The sequence below is a fragment of the Dipodomys merriami genome, unplaced genomic scaffold (genome assembly GCF_024711535.1).
Source record: "Dipodomys merriami isolate MVZ:Mamm:240054 unplaced genomic scaffold, mDipMer1.0.p SCAF_421, whole genome shotgun sequence".
Classification (NCBI taxonomy): Eukaryota; Metazoa; Chordata; class Mammalia; order Rodentia; family Heteromyidae; genus Dipodomys; species Dipodomys merriami.
This window is the reverse complement of record NW_027205838.1, coordinates 678325-695238: the sequence shown is the minus strand read 5'-3', so window position 1 is coordinate 695238 and position 16914 is coordinate 678325. Positions and strand designations below refer to the sequence as shown.

The 16914-nt window shown below is 60.3% G+C and overlaps 2 protein-coding genes across 3 annotated transcripts; one reads left to right on the top strand and one right to left on the bottom strand.

Annotated features, from left to right (window-relative positions):
• The first annotated feature begins 932 nt into the window (after positions 1-932).
• Positions 933-6783, top strand: LOC138807611 (NAD-dependent protein deacylase sirtuin-6). The gene is made up of 8 exons (XM_069993393.1): positions 933-1036; positions 2147-2274; positions 3067-3249; positions 3888-3947; positions 5379-5474; positions 5563-5643; positions 5986-6109; positions 6208-6783. Exons 1-8 carry the CDS (start codon positions 971-973, stop codon positions 6454-6456), a joined length of 987 nt encoding a protein of 328 aa, XP_069849494.1. The 5' UTR covers positions 933-970; the 3' UTR covers positions 6457-6783.
• Positions 6784-7568: 785 nt separating this feature from the next.
• LOC138807610 (cyclic AMP-responsive element-binding protein 3-like protein 3) lies at positions 7569-15586 on the bottom strand. Of its 2 annotated transcripts, none has more exons than XM_069993391.1 (10): positions 15427-15586; positions 14001-14132; positions 13364-13658; positions 11771-11880; positions 10326-10463; positions 9474-9580; positions 9297-9365; positions 8492-8576; positions 8249-8345; positions 7569-8133 (listed from the first exon to the last, which is right to left on the bottom strand). In XM_069993391.1, the coding sequence occupies exons 2-10, from the start codon at positions 14130-14132 to the stop codon at positions 7811-7813; spliced, it is 1356 nt and encodes a 451-aa protein (XP_069849492.1). In that variant the 5' UTR covers positions 15427-15586; the 3' UTR covers positions 7569-7810. The 2 variants fall into 2 exon arrangements, with proteins under 2 accessions (XP_069849492.1, XP_069849493.1); XM_069993392.1 differs by having other exon boundaries at positions 10326-10457.
• Positions 15587-16914: the final 1328 nt, after the last annotated feature.

Sequence of the window (16914 nt, the reverse complement as noted above, 5' to 3'; positions counted from 1 at the left end):
GAGCCCAGCTCTGCCTTCCTCCTGGCTCCCCTCCTCCCCGCCCCCCTCCCCGGGAAACCAGCTCATTCCTCCCCCGCCTTCTGACCGCCTCTTTCCATCTTTGCCCTGGACCCCCTCCTCCAGGAGGCCTTCCAGGATGAGCACAGCCCGAGCCAGGGTCCTCCCCGATGACCCCCTCCCCCGCATCGCCCTTTGTGCCCCCCACGGAACCCCGATCGCACTGCAGCGCTGCGCGCATTGCTTACGTTCCCGGTGTTTGCTAGGTGGGCGCTGCACTGCTAACCCGCGCCCTCAGCTCTTGGTTATGATCAAGACGGGGGTCTCACTTCCCGCCTAAGTGTTGGTCTGGACTCTGTCTGCCCACTTTAGACTTCTCCGCATAGCCGGGATGACAGGTGTGCTCTACCGCACCTAGCCATTGGTTGAGATGGGATGGGGTTCCCCCCTAATTTTCTTGCCTGGCCTGGCCTAGAGCCTCGATCTGACCAATCTCCACCTCCCAAGTAGTTAATAAAATGGCAGCTCACACAGGCTTCTTAAAAGGAAGCCTCAGTGCCCTCCAGCAGTTTCCCTAGATGGTTGATGGGATCAGAGAACTGTGTGTTCTTCAACACTCTCCATGTATTGGGGTTCTGGGTCCCCGCTATGTGGCATAATCCCCATAAAGTTTCCAGATGGCTGAAGAACTCTCACACGCGTGGCCGCCCACTTTTTTTTTTCCCGCCCGCCCGGATCCCCATGGTTATCCCTCTTCCAGGTCCCAGAAACACAGGCTCAAGCAAAGTAGCCGGGCTTTGCCAACACTTAAGATGGCGCACGAGGCGTCGCCCAAGCAAGCGCGCATGCGGCACGGCAGGCCGCGTAGGGCAAGAACGTGGGCTCCACCTTCCCACAGCGTCCCGCCCCTACTTCCGGCGGAAGCGGCCGCAACAAGGGGAAACTTTATTGTTCCCCTTTCGGGGCGGCGACGATGTCGGTGAATTATGCGGCCGGGCTGTCGCCGTACGCGGATAAGGGGAAATGTGGGCTGCCAGAGGTGAGCGTGCCGGGGTGCGGGGTCGCCCCTGCGGGCGGAGGGGGAGGCCCCGGGTGGGATCCCGCCGCCATCGGAGGGGGAAGCGGGATGGGGAGGGGAAGGCCGCCTGCCCCCTGCCCGTCGGGGGCTGGAAGGCCCAGGCCCGGGCTCGGCCCCTCAGCGCTTCCCACCCAGGGGTCAGAGCTCTCCCTCTGAATCACAGCGCCACTGCTCGGCCTTTAGAGTCTCACCGGCTGCCCTGCCCAGGCTGACCTCGAACCTCCAGCCTCAGCTCTCAGCCTCCTGAGTACTCAGTAGCTAGGATCGCAGCCGTGGGCCTCCAGCACCCAGGCTCTGTCCAGTCGGTTTGAGGCGTGAATCCCTCTTCCCCCATTCACTTCATTCACAAACATCTTTTTGGAGGGGATGGGGGGGTGGAAGAGAGTACATCCTGGGGCTTGAACTCAGGGCCTGGGAGCTGTCCCTGAGCCTCTTTGTGCTCAAGGCTAGCACTCACTCTACCACTTGAGCCACAGCACCACTTCCAACTTTTTCTCAGTAGTTCAGTGGAGGTAAGAGTCACAGATTTTTCTGCCCGGGGCTGGCTTCAAACCTTGTTCCTCAGATCTCAGCCTCCTGAGTAACTAAGATAACAGGTGTGAGCCACCCACATCCAGCTGATTTACAAACATCTGCTGCATATGAATTATACACACACACACACACACACACACATTCAAATGGCAGAGACCTAAGAGGTTCATTGCAAGGAGGAGTCTGGGGGCACCAGCAAAGATGATATTGGAATCCAAACCTAAAAGAGTCAGGGAGCCATGCAGGTGTCTGTGGGAGAAAGCATCCTGTGCAAAGGCCCTGGGGCAGAAGGGAGGCTAGCACATGAAAGGAGCAGAGTGAGTGGAAGAGGCAAGGAGGGGCCGGGGAGGGTTGTGCAGGGCCCAGTGGCTGCCCGGAGGGCTGGGGCTTTGACCCTGAGGGAGGTAGTCACTATGGAGGGCTGTGGGCTGAGGGGGACCAGGCTGACAAGCCACCCTGTCCAGTTCATCTCCCCTTCTGCCCGTGGCCCTGGGGAACACATCTGGACCGGGCCCCTTCTGTTTTCTCACCCCACAGATCTTTGACCCCCCAGAGGAGCTGGAGCGCAAGGTGTGGGAGCTGGCGCGGCTGGTCCGGCAATCCTCCAATGTGGTGTTTCACACGGGCGCCGGCATCAGCACCGCCTCCGGCATCCCTGACTTCAGGTCTCTGGGCTGGGGAAGGGAAATTGAGGCAAGGCCTGATGTACCACCAGGGACTTCCTGGGGATCAGCAGACACACCCAGTCTGGGAAGCCCATCCTGCTGTGTTCATGTTGGATACTGGGAAGTGGGGGAGAGGAGCCGTCAGTTTCCCAAAAGTCCTTTATAATCCCAGCCAGCCTTTGGCCCTCCTTCATTGGCTAGAACCTCTTCAGGTGCCCAGAGTTGACTGCAAAGTGTGCTGGGAAATGTAGTCTTTAGGGTTATTTGCAAGCCTATCCCGCTATCTTCCTCCTGGGTCCTGGAAAAGAGGAACAAAGCTGTGTCCCCAGCATTCTATCCCACTCCAGTGTCCAAAACCTGATCACCTGACCACAGCTAGCTGCAAGGGATGCGGGGAAATACAGTCTTTACATGAATACGCCTAGCCACCACACTGGGGGTTTTATCATCATAGGAAAGGAGACTTTTTCCTGGGGTCCCTCCTACATCTAGCTGTGCACCACTGCACAATGAATTGCATTTCTCTCTCTTCCTGAAGCCTCTTGCCCAGCAGCCCAGGGACACCCAGTGTGAGATTCCTCTTTGAAGGAGAAATGTTAAAATTCTCCCCCACGCAGCCTCCTCCCCCACTGCCACACAGTTCAAAGTGACCCGAAGAGTCGGCCTGGATCTCTCCCTTTATCCTCTGCCTTTCTCCATCACTGATTCTTTATTTCCTTTCCCATCCCCCTCTCACCCTGTGTCCTCAAATTCTCCCTGCCCCGGCTTCTCCCCATCTGCTGCTCCCCCCAGAGGCCCCCACGGCGTGTGGACCATGGAGGAGAGGGGCCTGGCCCCCAAGTTCGACACCACCTTTGAGAGCGCGAGGCCCACCAGGACACACATGGCCCTGGTGCAGCTGGAGCGCGTGGGCTTCCTGAACTTTCTCGTCAGCCAGAACGTGGACGGGCTGCACGTGCGCTCCGGCTTCCCCCGGTAACCCTCCAACCACTACCCAGCCAGCCCTGCCCTACCCACCAGGATTTGAACTCAGGGCCTCACCCTTACTTGGCTTGCTTGAGCTGTTGTCAGGCGTTCTACCAGTTGAGCCATGCCTCCAGCCTGGTTGATTGGAAATAATGCCAAGGAACTAGAAGGGAAGTCGTGGCTTTGAATAGGAAGGTCTGAAAGGGTGGGGCCATGGGATGGCCCCAGAGCGGGAACCTGCTGGAGGTGAGATTGGGAGCAATAGGAAAGAGCTCCTCAGTCTTGGTGTAGGATGTCCCAGAAATACCTCCAGACTTAGTGTTCTGTTCAACCCTAGGGACTGAGACGCACAGAGGGGCTCAGTGTGCACACGGCCACACAGCGCGTGCCTGTGGAGAGGGCTGGCACTGTGACAAGAATGGCAGCAGTGGGTGAATGGCTCCTCCGTTTCAGAACGGTTAGGCCACCCGCCCGGGGACGCACAGCCCGTGGGTGGGACCGCTGGCGGCTGCCCCCGCTGGAGAGGAGGCCCGTGGGTGTTGTAGATGAGAAGGCCAGAGAAGGCCTCCTGGAGGGAGAGAGCTCAGAACCAGGCTCACAACCTGGGGATCCAGGGAGGGGGCCCCCAACCTCTTCTCCTCCCACAGGGACAAGCTGGCAGAGCTTCATGGGAACATGTTTGTTGAAGAGTGCACCAAATGCAAGACGTGAGTGCGGGTGGAGCCCTGAGTGTGACCGTGGAGGGGGGGGGACTCCTGGGTAGGAGGGTCCAGGGGTGGGGGCGTGGCCTGCGATTGTGGCTGGAACCAGGAGTGTGGGCGGGGCCTGCGTGTGGGCGGGGCCTGGGTGTGAGTGGGAAGGGCCTGCGTTTCTGGGCGGGGCCTGAGGCCGTGGGCGGGGCTCTGCGAGTGGGCGTGGTTGCGGTGGGGGTTTACTTGTGACAAGGGCAGTTTTGTTCGTAGTGGGCGGGGCTTGTGATTGTGGGTGGGGACTCCTGCGTGTGAGGGCTAGGGGAGGGCTGTCGTGTGGGCGTGGCGTGGGTGGAGCTCTTTGTGGGCGGGGACTCCTGTGTGAGGGCTCTGGTGTGGCCTGCGGTTGTGGGCGTGGCCCTGTGAGGGGCGGGGCCTGTGGCTGTGGGCGGTGGCCCAACCCTGCAGCCTGTTTCATTGTCCTGTGGCCACCTTCCTTCCCTGTGCCTCCGACATTGTTTTTCTCCCTCTTATGTGTGAGGGAGGATGGTGGTACAGAGATTTGAACTCAGAGCCTTGTGTTTGCTGGGCAGATGCTGTGCTCTCCAGCCACGCCCTCTGCTCTTTTTGCTTTAGGTGTTTTTCAGGTAGGGTCTTATTTGTCTGCCTGGCGCAGCCTGGACCTGGATCCTCCTATTTATACCTCCAGGTGTGCACCACCATACCCGAATGGATGGTTGAGATGAGGGGGAGGGTGGCTCACTAACTCTTTGCCTAGGATGATCTTGAATCTTGACCCTCCCACCTCTGACTTTTCAGTAGCTGGGGTTGCAGGTGTGACCACCACACTTGCACTGAGTTGGCTAGGCACAGCACTATGACTGCATCTCTCAATCAAGCCACCTTGGAGTTACTAGGGTTGAAAACTTCTACTGTGCTTTGTGGGGTGGGGGGAAAGGGCATATTTAACAAACAACATTGTGGGACAGCCCCCCCTTCTATGAGGGCCCCAGATGTGAACACCTGCCAGGGGGTGGGGCTTCAAGGTGAGGTCTTCCAGACCAGTGTGCAGGTGGGACCACATGGCTTTCTTATCATTTTTCTCTTTCCAACCTATGGAAAAATCACAAGAACCATCAGCTCATGCTTCTCCTCCACCAGGCAGTGGCCAGCCGACATTCTGTGTATAAGGACCAGAGTCAGTTTTTTCAGGCCTGTGAAAACCTCTATAGACAACACATACACCAGCAAGGCTGCTCTTTACCAATAAAACTTTATAAATAATGCACAAGGAGAGGGCCGGATGTGACCCAAGGGTTGGGGCTTGGCCACTCAGCTCATCTGCTCAGCGGGCGCTCTACTGCTTGAGCCACAGCTCCCCTTCTGGTTTGTTGCTGGCTAGCTGGAGATCAGAGTCCCACAGGCTGACGGCTTGCCTTCCCTCCTCAGGCAGTATGTTCGGGAAACGGTCGTGGGCACTATGGGCCTCAAGGCCACGGGCCGGCTCTGCACTGTGGCCAAAGCAAGGGGGCTGCGGGCCTGCAGGTGAGCGCCCCTCCCCATGTCCCCCCCACCCCCCCCCCCCAGCTCAGGGCCTGGCCACTCGGCTGACCCCTCAACCTCGGGTCCGCAGAGGAGAGCTGAGAGACACCATCCTGGACTGGGAGGATTCTCTGCCGGACCGGGACCTGGCTCTCGCCGACGAGGCCAGCAGGTGTGACCCCCCCCCCAGTACACTCAAAAGTGGGGGGCGAGCGTGGGAACCAAGCAGAAATGCACAGCCCCCCACACACACAGGACAAGGAGAAGTCTGTAAGGCCTCCTGAGGGAGGCCTAAGTGGGGAAACTGAGGCCTTAGCAAAGAACCTGTACCCCCCTCCCCTCCCCGGTCTGGCTCTGTGCCACATGGGGCCAGCGGGGGACCCAGGGAAACACGGGCCGCGTGTCTCCAGGGCCTGGTGAGTGGGTGCTCAGGTGGACAGCTGGCCTCTGGGGAAGGGGGGGCTGTCATGGGACTGAACCCCGCTCCCCGCGGCTCCCCGCTGCCCGTCCCCAGGAACGCTGACCTGTCCATCACCCTGGGGACCTCCTTGCAAATCCGGCCCAGCGGGAACCTGCCCCTGGCCACCAAACGCCGCGGAGGCCGGCTAGTCATCGTGAACCTGCAGCCCACCAAGCACGTAGGTGCTGCGCTCCGCCCCTGCCCCAGCCCCCCCCCCGTGCGCGCGCACCCTGCCCCTCCCCACACCTGAGCGTGAACGCCCCCCCTCCACCCCAGGACCGCCACGCCGACCTGCGCATCCACGGCTACGTCGACGACGTCATGACGCAGCTCATGACGCACCTGGGCCTCCAGATCCCGCCCTGGGACGGCCCCCGCGTGCTGGACAGGGCCCTGCCGCCTCTGCCGCGCCCCCCGAGCCCCAAGGAGGAGCCCTGCGACTGGCACCCCAAGAGGGAGAGGCCAGACAGCCCTGCCCCCCACTGGCCCTCCAAAAGGGTGAAGGCGGAGGCCGCTCCCAGCTGACCGGGGTGCGGTGGGGGTGGGAGGGGGCTTTTGTAGAAACCACAGACTGGCTCTTTTCTACTCTGTTGAGGTGGGAGGTGTGGCCGTGTGTCTGGCCCCTGGGGCCCTTGGGGGGCTGAGCTAGGCCCTGGCCCCCAGCCTCGCCTCCCCTGGGCGCCAGGGCCCTGGGGTACCGCAGCCTCCGACTCAGGACGCTGTGGGCATTGGGGGGGTAAGGACGCCCCTGAGCAGGCATTCCACAGCCCCTCCTCAGCCTAGGAGGGGGGCCCCACGGCAAGTCTGCAATGCAATAAATCAGGATTCTTTTACTGCACAACTGTGGGTCCCCTCCCGATGTGCAGGTGGGCCAGGCACCCCACGCTGGGCAGGGGCCTGCAGCCATCTGTCCTGGGGCTTGAACTCAGGGCCTGGGCGCTGCCCCTCAGCCATCAGCTCAAGGCCAGCGCTCTACCACAGCACCACTTCCAGCTTTTCCTGTGTATGTGGTGCTGAGGAATTGAACCCAGGGCCTCATGCATGCGAGGCAAGCACTCTGCCACTAAGCCACCTTCCCAGGCCTTATTGGTAGGATTTCTTTTTTTTTCTTTTTTTCTTTTTGTTGTTGGTTGTGGGGCTTGAACTCCGGGCCTGGGTGCTGTCCCTCAGCTCTTCAGCTCAAGGTGAGCACTCTACCGCTTGAGCCACAGTGTCACTTCCCGTTTTCTGATGGTTTATTGGAGATAAGATTCTCTGAGTAGCTAGGATGACAGGCGTGAGCCGCTGGCGCCCGGCTGGTAGGATTTCAGGAGCTGGGCCTTGGCGTCTCCCCCCCCCCCCCCCCCCCCCGCCCCCCAACACACACACACACACACACACACACACTGTCCCCAACTGTGCCTCTGGGCAGATCACCTTGTCTGCCTCAGTTTCCTCATCCCAGCATCATCATCATCATCCCCCTCCCCCCCCAGGAAGACACAGGATGGAAATCCTTGCAGCCCCTCCTCCCTTTCCTCCCTGCAGTCCCGCTCCCTCTGCTGGGCCCAGCACCGCTGTCCAAGGTGCTGAAGCTGCTGGGTTGCTGGGACCCCACGGTCCCCCATCCCCCGAGCCCCGCTCCGCCCCACAGCCGCGTGTTCCGGCAAAACACTTTATTCAGAGTCTTAGAAAAAGGGGGTGGTCATGCGCTGCAACCACCCCGAATCCAGGGATTGCTGTGGTGATTGGGGAGCCCGGGGCGGGAGCTGTCTGACTGGGCTGAGTCTCAGCCCTCGTGGATCCCTGCTCCTTACTTGAGGGTCAGTCAGAGGAGGTGCTGCTGTCTGCTGCTGTGGCCCCCTGAGCACGGGGGTGCAGAGGCTCGATCCTGGGGTGCTCACAGCTCCCCCACTGCCTCCAGCCCCGCGAGCCCCGAGCTGAGCCTGGGGTCGGGGGACGCCCAGTCCAGCAGGGTGGCCCGGCCCAGCCCCTCGGTGGAGTTGCTCAAGACCAGGGCGGTGGCGTGGTCCAGCTCCTCCACCGGGGCGCCCTGCCCCGGAACGTCCAGGAAGCCCCCCCAGGCCGGGCCCAGGCCGCTGCCTGGCGATGCTTTCCAGGATGCGCCGGTGTCAGCCCGGGGTCCCGGGGCCTCGGCCGGGCCTGGCGGAGCCTCAGGGGCCACCCGGGAGGCGGCGTCGTTGTGCAAGGTTCTGGAAAAGACTGAGCAGAAGTTGGGAGTCAGGTGGGGTGGGGGGGAGTGGGGCCCTGCAGGCAGGGTTGGGGCACAGGGCCCAGGCACTGGGGGGAGGCTGCTTGGGGGACCGAGGGCACCTACCGCGCACGGGTGTGAAATCCCCGGGGTTCTCGGCCTTGCCCGAGGCGAAGGGGCTGACAGAGGGGAGGACGATGAGGGCAAAGGACAGGAGCAGGACCTGCAGAGAGGGAGCGGGTCACCCCCTCTTCCCCGGGTCTCCCCGCCTTCCCACAAAGCCCCACGGAGCAGGGGAACCCTGCTTGAGAAGGACCCCAGTTCCCGGGGGAGGGAAGGGGGGGGACAGGCCAGGGGCCTGGGGCTCACCGCTATGCAGGTGCCGGTCTGCGCAGACTTGCTGGTGGACTGGACCACAAGGGCCTGGAGTTTCTTCAGCTGCTCCAAGAGAGACCTGGTAGCAACGAGCGGCCACCGAGCACCTCAGCAGGCATCCGGTCTCCCTTCTCCCAAAGCCCAAGTCCTCCCTGCAGCCCACAGGGCCCTGCAGGACCCCCACCCCCACCCCATCTCCTTCCTGCCTTCCCCTCCCTCTCCATTCTTCACCCACTCACCCTGCCCCAGGGCCCTTGCACAGGCTTAACACCCCGCCCCCATGTACTTTTCTAGCTGGCTCTTCAGGCCTCAGCCCCAACAATGACCCTCACTGTCCCATGGTCTTGTAGATACACTCTGTGCCTCTTCAGTGCACCTGCTACTAGACCCTGAACTCAATGGAGGGACTGCCCACTTCCTTCCCAGTTCCACTCCTAGTGGCCCAGAACGGATGTCAAATTAACACAGATGAAATCTCTGCGCAGAGGCAGGAGCAGGTCTCCAACACAGCCTGTTGCCAGCCTCTACACGACACCTGCCCTCTCCCATTGACTTTTACCTTCTTCCTGGCAGACTCTAACGCATTCCCTCAAAGCCCCAAACCCCAATGCCCCGTTCTATGCAGCCTGCCTCCCTGCTCCGTCCAGCTCTCTGCTCTTCACCTAAACACGCAGTAGCCTCTGCCCTTTACTCCTTCTTCCTATAAAAGATACTGGGGCTACTCCCTAGTCCCCTCCCGACCCCCCCCAAAAAACCAAAACTGTCTCCCCTGTCCCCACTGCAGCTGGTGGCCACTTACAGGTTCTGCTTCTCCAAGTGCAGGACTTTCCTGTGCAGCTCCTGATTCTGGGCAGTGCAGGCTGACATCCTGGCGGGGGAGGGAGGGGCGGGCAACGGGGAGACGTGAAGTCTGTGCCTCAGTTTACCCTGGGAGTGTGACACCAACCCCCCCCCCCACACACACACACAGCCTCACCGGGTCTCCAAGCCATCGATATATTCTTTCTTCTTCCTCCTGCTTTCTTGGGCCGACTGCTTGTTACGGATTTTCCGGCGGACCTTCTTCAACACTCGTTCCTCATACTGCGTGGAGGGCGGGGTACAGAGAGGGGGGCTGGCTGGCTTTCCCTCCATTATTGCAGGGTCCCTAGGAAACCTCACTAAGGGGGCCCCAAAATTTCACAGCTGCCCCGGTGCTGCAGCGCCACCTGGTGGTCGGGTCTGAGAACAGCACCTCTCCCTGCAGCCTCAGAAGGTCTGATGGGTGGGAATCAGGGGCTCACAGCTACCGAATTCTTAGGTGACACCTCATACATAGAAAGAGGTGAGTCTCCAAGGGTGGGCCTGACTACAGCTCCCAGGCCTTGAGTTCAAGCCCCAGGACTGGCAAAAAAAAAAAAAAAGCCTAGGTTCCTGCCAGACGCTGGCCAGGGGCTCACGCCTGTCATCCTGGCTACTCAGGAGGCTGAAATCTGAGGATCACAGTTCAAGACCAAGCGTGGGCCTGAGTTGAATTTAAGGTTGTACTTCTGGCTGTTCTGGGGTTTGAACTCGGCCTGGGCGCTGTCCCTCAGCTCTTCAGCTCAACGCGAGCGCTCTACCACTTGAGCCACAGCACCACTTCCGGTGTTCTGGTGGCTGATCAGAGTCTCTTGGCCTTTCCGCCCAGGCTGGCTTTGAACCTCTATCCTTAGATCTCAGCCTCCTGAGTAGCTAGGATGACAGGCGTGAGCCGGACCTTTTTTTTAATTAAATTTTTTTAACAGGTTGGACTAAGATTCTATGGGGGTAATTTAACAGGTACTGAGCCCCACCTCCCGGCGCACACCTTGGTGAGGGGCAGCTGCGTGGGCAGGGTGATGCCCTCCTTGGCCAGCAGTTTCTTCTCGTCCTCAGTCAGCACCAGCTCCTGGCAGTGCCCGGTCCCAGGCCGCAGCAGGTGGGCAGCTGCTAGGTGATGCTGTTGCTATGGAAACCCAGAGCCATTGAGCGAGAAGCCCCGCAACCCTCCCCCCAGGTGACAGCCGCACCCAGAGTGACCAGCAGCACTGTCCACTGAGCCGGTACTGAGCCTTAGTTACCCGCAGAGGACAAAGGGGAGGCTGCAGGGGGGTTTCGTTTCCTGCCTTCCACGAATAGTCATTCGACAACCGTTCTCAGAGTATCTACTCGGTGCCAGGGCTGTGTGCCAGCACAGGCGAGAGAAACATCCAGAAAACAGGGCAGGGGGAGTAAGGCTAGCTGATCGGATCGGAGGCAGGCGCCGGCGGCTCCCGCCTGTCACCCTAGCTACTCAGGAGGCTGAGATCTTAGGATCACGGTTCAAAGCCAGCCTGGGTGGGGAAAGGCCCTGAGACTCTTATCTCCAATGAACCACCAGAAAACCACAAGTGGCGCTGTGGCTCAAGTGGTAGAGCACTCTCCTTGAACTGAAGAGGTGAGGGACAGCGCCCAGGCCCTGAGTTCAAGCCCCACAACTGACAAAAAAAAAAAGAAGGGCTGGGAAGGTGGCTCGTGGTAGAGCGCTTGCCTAGCATGCACGAAGCCCTGGGTTCGATTCCTCGGCACCACATAAACAAAAAAAAGCCGGAAGTGGCGCTGTGGCTCAAGTGGTAGAGCGCTAGCCTTGAGCTGAAGAGCTGAGGGACAGCGCCCAGGCCCAGAGTTCAGGCCCCACAACCGGACCCAAAAATTAAAAAAAAAAAATACAAAGAGTGTACTAAAAGGAGGGTGAGGGGAGAGAAGAAGAAAGGAATGGGTAATGGAAGAGGAAGAGAGGAAGAAGATGGGGAAGGGGGCGGGAGGAAGGGAGGAGAGGACGATGGGGAAGTTCCAGAACACAGATCCTTGCTGAGCTCTGGCTCTGTGTCCCCTACAATCCCTAGGAAAGTCCTTCATTTTTATTTTTGTGCCCGTCCTGGGACTTGAACTCGGGGCCTGGGTGCTGTCCCTGCGGTTGGTTGGTTGGTTTGCTCAAGGCTAGCGCCCTACCACTTGAGCCACACCGCCACTGCTGGCTTTTGGATGGTTTGCTGGAGACAAGAGTCTCATGGACGTTCCTGCCCTGGCTGGCTTCGAACCTGAATCCTAAGATCTCAGCCTCCTGAGTATCCAGGAGGACAGGCGTGAACCCGGGCATCCGGCTGGCCTTTGTCACTTCTGCCTGGCCCCCTGGTCCCCTCCCTGGACAGCCCTTTCCCCGCATAGACTTCAGCCTCTACCAGCTGCCCCCAGGCTGTGCAATGGGGGGTGTCGGGCGCGGACGCTGCTCACCGGGTCCCCACCGCCGCTGCTGGACAGCAGGAGTTGCTTCACGGAGAGGCTGAAGCGGGAGGGTGAGCCGGCCTGCTCCTCCGAGTACGTGCCCGGGGAGCTCCACAGCTCTGGGGAGGCAGGGATGGGGATGGTATCAGACACTGGGGGCCTCAGCTCCCCCCGGCCACCCCCAGCCCATCAATATGGCTGACATCCAGTGCCCACGCCCCTCCCTCCCCCCAAGGCCTGGGCAGGAACAGCCAAAGCCGTGCCCATGGCCCGGCCTTTTGGCTCAGATCAAGAATAAAAAGCACAAGAAGCCAGGTACAGTGGCTCCCACCTGTAATCCCAGCGACACTGGAGGCTGAGATTGGGAAGGTAGAGGTTCAAGGCCAGCCAGGGCAAAAACATATTTGTGTGTGTGGGTGCTGGTCCTGGTACCTGAACTCAGGGCCTGGGGGCTATCCCTGAACTTCTTTTTATTTTTTTTTTGGTCCGGTCGTAGGGCCTGAACTCTGGGCCTGGGCGCTGTCCCTCAGCTCTTCAGCTCAAGGCTAGCGCTCTACCACCTGAGCCACAGCACCACTTCCGGCTTTTTTTCTTTTTGCTTATGTGGGGCTAAGGAATCGAACCCAGGGCCTCTCAGCCCCTGTCCCTGAACTTCTTTTGCTCAAGTGTACCACTCTACCACTTGAGCCACAGCACTACTTCTGGGGTTTTTTTGTGATTAATTGGAGATAAGAATTTCACAGACTCTGCTGCCCCTACTGGCTTTGAACTGGGATCCTCAGAGCTCAGCTTTCCTAGTAGCTGGGATGACAGGCGTGATCCCACCTTAATAGATAATGTATTTTTTTGTTGTTGTTGTGGGTCGTGGGCCTTGAACTCTGGGCCTGGGCGCTTCCCTCAGCTCTTCAGCTCAAGGCAAGCGCTCTACCACTTCAGCCACAGCGCCACTTCCGGTTTTCTGGTGGTTAATTGGAGATAAGAGTCTCAGGGACTTTCCTGCCCGAGCTGGCTTTGAACCACAGTCCTCAGATCTCAGCCTTCTGAGTAGCTAGGATGACAGGTGTGAGCCACTGGCGCTCGGCTAAATAAGTAATTTTTAAAAACACTTCAAGCAAAAAGGATTGGAGTTGTGGCTGAAGTGGTAGATCACCTGCCTAGCGAGTCTAAGGCCCTGAGTTCAATCAATAAACCAACCAAGAAGGTGAAGGCCCCTGTTCAGGGACCCACTGCCGGTCAGGATCAGACCTGCTGCCATCAGCATTATAGTTCAGCCAAGTCTTATCTCCCCCATGGGGCAGGGACCAGGTGTGAGTCACCCCTGACTCTGGCCCTTGGGGTACTCTGCACAGAGTCGGTTTGAGGGCTCTACTCCTGACTGGGTGGAGCTGTGTGACCTCTGGTAAGTGACTTCACCACTCTGAGCCTCCCACCAAGAGGGCCCCAGAAGGAAGTCTGCAGGGGATGGCCCCGCCCCAAGTGTCACTGTTCTTGATTATGCAAATCAGCCCTGGGCCTTGGAGGGCGCCCTCTGATGTCCATTCTGGGAACTGCACTGGGGGGCAGGATGGATCTCTCTGAGAGTGCCACCAGCCACAAACTCACCCAGGTCGATGGCCACAGAGGTCTCGAGTGCCGGGGTCCCCGGCTGCCTGGCTGGGGGACAGGGCGGGCTGGGGACAAAGGAAGGGCAGAGCTCCCTGCCAGGCTCGGAGGGAGGGCCCCCCGCCGCTGTGGGAGCTGGCCCCCGGTGGGGAGGGGTGTCCTGGGGGTCAGAGGGCAGGTCCTCAGAAATGCCACTGTCACTGGCAGCGGGGGACCAGGTCGGGGAGCTGGGAGCTGAGTCTCCAGGGCCCAGGTAGCAGTTCAGGAAGCCATCAGAGTCTGTGCCTGGCAACACCTGCGGGGGGGGGGGGGGGGCAGAGGGAGTCCCCGCTCAGCGCCGCCTTGCTGTGGGATTCTGGGTGAACCCCCCCCCGGCCCTGGCTGGGCCTCCATGCGTCCTTTCAAGGGAAACAGAATGCTGTGTGGCCTTAGGAAAGTGTCTAGCCCTCTCTGACACAGTCCTTCCCATACTTGCAAAAGGAAGTGGATGTTCAGTTTGTTCCAAAGGTGCACCGAGAGCTGCCCTGCGTTGATGGGGTGGGGGGAGCCCTGAGTTGGCAGGCGGAGCCTCCCGTGCTCCCAGTTTGCCCAGTGGGGGCCCTCTGGCTCTCAGCTTGTGCAGGGGGAGGGGGCTCACCTGGTCCTCGGTGATGTGGTCCCAGTCCTCGCCCAGTTCCACATGTCTCAGGATGCCATCCTGCCGGTCAAAGAGCAGGTCCAGGAGCTCGATGCTGTCCATGGGGCCCACGGCACAGGTAGGGGAAGCCATCTGGGGTGCAAAGGACATAGGGGTGAAGTCGCACAGACCCCCAAGTTCCCAGCGGTCCCCACGCAGCCCGGGCTGGGCAGCCACTGCCTCGGGCTCCATCCCCAACGGGGACAGAACCCCGGGAAGGAGCCAGCCCAGAACCAGTGGCTCCTGCCTGTCATCCCAGCTACTCAGGAGGCTGAGATCTGAGGATCACGGTTCAAAGCCAGCCCGGGCAGGAAAGTCCATGAGACTCTTCTCTCCAATGAACCACCAAAAAGCCAGAAGTAGAGCCATGGCTCAAGTGGTAGAGCACCAGCCTGGAGCATAAAAGCTCACAGACAGCGCCCAGGTCCCCCAACACTGGCACAGAATGAAAAGTGGGGGGGGCAGCTGGTGTCCTTGAGCCCTGGACAAGGGTTCCCTAGAGCCCCCCATTTTTGCAATGTCCAGTCTGGCTCATCATCACCGCACACCCCAGGCAGGCCAGGGACAGCGGGGGGGGGGGGACAGCCTCCCCTGCAGCCTCCCCTCCCCAGCCTCCCCTCCCCGGCCTCCCCTCCCCAGCCTCCCCTCCCCAGCCTCCCCTTCCCAGCCTCCCCTCCCCAGCCTCCCCTCCCCAGCCTCCCCTCCCCAGCCTCCCCTCCCCAGCCTCCCCTCCTCAGCCTCCCCTCCCCAGCCTCCCCTGCAGCCTCCCCTCCCCAGCCTCCCCTCCCCAGCCTCCCCTCCCCAGCCTCCCCTGCAGCCTCCCCTCCCCAGCCTCCCCTTCCCAGCCTCCCCTCCCCAGCCTCCCCTCCCCAGCCTCCCCTCCCCAGCCTCCCCTTCCCAGCCTCCCCTCCCCAGCCTCCCCTCCCCGGCCTCCCCTCCCCAGCCTCCCCTTCCCAGCCTCCCCTGCAGCCTCCCCTCCCCAGCCTCCCCTCCCCAGCCTCCCCTGTAGCCTCCCCTCCCCAGCCTCCCCTCCCCAGCCTCCCCTCCCCAGCCTCCCCTCCCCGGCCTCCCCTCCCCAGCCTCCCCTTCCCAGCCTCCCCTGCAGCCTCCCCTCCCCAGCCTCCCCTCCCCAGCCTCCCCTCCTCAGCCTCCCCTCCCCAGCCTCCCCTTCCCAGCCTCCCCTGCAGCCTCCCCTCCCCAGCCTCCCCTCCCCAGCCTCCCCTCCCCAGCCTCCCCTCCCCAGCCTCCCCTTCCCAGCCTCCCCTGCAGCCTCCCCTCCCCAGCCTCCCCTCCCCAGCCTCCGACCTGCCACCCACAGCACAGGCTGCATCTTCGCATCTTGGGGGGACCAGTTTCCTAGGCCCCCTTACCTTGAGACAGGACTCACCTTTCCAGCTTTTAACCCCCCATCCAATGGGCCCAGCCAGCTGCGTGTCAGGCCGTTCTGAAGTGGGTTCCCACTTCCAGCTGTGAGGTCCCCCACTTGGCCAACGCGCTGCTCCCCAACTCTCTGGTCTTGTCTCTCTCTCTATGCCTGGTCAACACTGCCCGCCCCCTCCCCAAGAAATGTTCAAATAGTGCCCTGGAGCTTGAAGCCCAGCCCCTGGCTGCTGATTGGTGGCTAGTCCGGATGGACAGGGAGGAGAGCCAATGGGACAGTGTTGGGCTGAGTTGTTGGGGGAAGGAGGGGAGGGAGGACCGTTATCTCCCCGTTTCCTTGCTGGTCCAGCCCATAGCGGGCAAAGGCTAAAGTCCGGGGTGTCTCGGCGCGGCCATGACTTCTCCCCTACTTTCAGGGACTTGGCTCTCTGAAGAGTCAGTGGATCTCGGGGTCCACACAAGTTCAGGGTCCTGAGATGGGGTGCTATCCGTTCCCAAGGCAAGTCACAATGTGTAGAAGGCCGTTCCTTCTGCAAGGGGGGCACCCCATCTCTGATGGGACCAACACCCCGCCAGGCTGCCTAGCCTCCCTCCTCCCTTCCCCGCTTCATCACACACACACACACACACACACACACACACGCACGCACGCACGCACGCACACACACAGAGTCGAATCCATGTAATCAATTCCTTTTAGAATAACCTAACATTCATTTACCCAGCAACTATTTATCAAGTTGAACTTGTCCTACCTACCTCAGGGCCTTTGCAAATGCTGTTCCTGCTGCCTGCATTACCTCCTCCCAACTCTGTGTCATCCTGTTGATATTCCGGTGACGGATCCTTGTTTATAATCAGCTTAGATGGCTTGAGAGAACACTATTTTTTCTCCCACAACTTGGGGCTTGAGCTCAGGGCCTGGGCAGCCATCCCTGAGCTTTTTGACTCAACGCTCGTGTTGAGCCACAGCTCCCCTTCTGCCGCTTCCGGCATTTTGCTGATTAATTAGGGAGAAGAGTGTCACACACTTCCCTGCCAAGGCTGGCTTTGAAATCGTGATCCTCAAATCTCAGTCTCCTGAGTAGCTAGGATGACAGGCGTGAGCCAGCAGCACCCAGCTTTGTAGCGTCTTGGATGAAGAGTCTAAACCAGCCTTGGAGACAACAAAGGGAAGAATGCTTCCTATCCAAGCAATGGCACATGCAAAGGCCCTGGGGTACAACTGAATTGAACGTATTAGAGGAACAGCAAAGAGGCCTCTGTGGCTGGAAGAGAGGGAGACAATAGGGAGAGAGGGAGGTGGGGGGACAGTTCATGGGGGACTTGATTTCAGGGTGTGCTGGGAATAATGGGCTGGGCCCTAGGGAGAGCAGAAGACCTCTACGGTCTCACAGGAAGTTCACATCCGGTTTATCTTTCCCAAGGGACTGGGCTTTAGTCATTCATGCAACACCAAGTTCAAAGTTGGCGCTGGGCACGCCTTGGCCTATGC

Excerpts from the sequence above, each read along its gene's own strand:
- LOC138807610 (XM_069993391.1), bottom strand. The coding sequence starts at position 14,132 with ATGGCTTCCCCTACCTGTGCCGTGGGCCCCATGGACAGCATCGAGCTC. Across the intron at positions 8,346-8,491 it reads AGACCGGCACCTGCATAGCG|GTCCTGCTCCTGTCCTTTGC; the intron begins GTGAGCCCCAGG and ends CCCTCTCTGCAG. Across the intron at positions 8,134-8,248 it reads GGATTTCACACCCGTGCGCG|TCTTTTCCAGAACCTTGCAC; the intron begins GTAGGTGCCCTC and ends ACTTCTGCTCAG.
- LOC138807611 (XM_069993393.1), top strand. The coding sequence starts at position 971 with ATGTCGGTGAATTATGCGGCCGGGCTGTCGCCGTACGCGGATAAGGGG. Across the intron at positions 2,275-3,066 it reads TCCGGCATCCCTGACTTCAG|AGGCCCCCACGGCGTGTGGA; the intron begins GTCTCTGGGCTG and ends TGCTCCCCCCAG. Across the intron at positions 5,644-5,985 it reads CTCGCCGACGAGGCCAGCAG|GAACGCTGACCTGTCCATCA; the intron begins GTGTGACCCCCC and ends GCCCGTCCCCAG.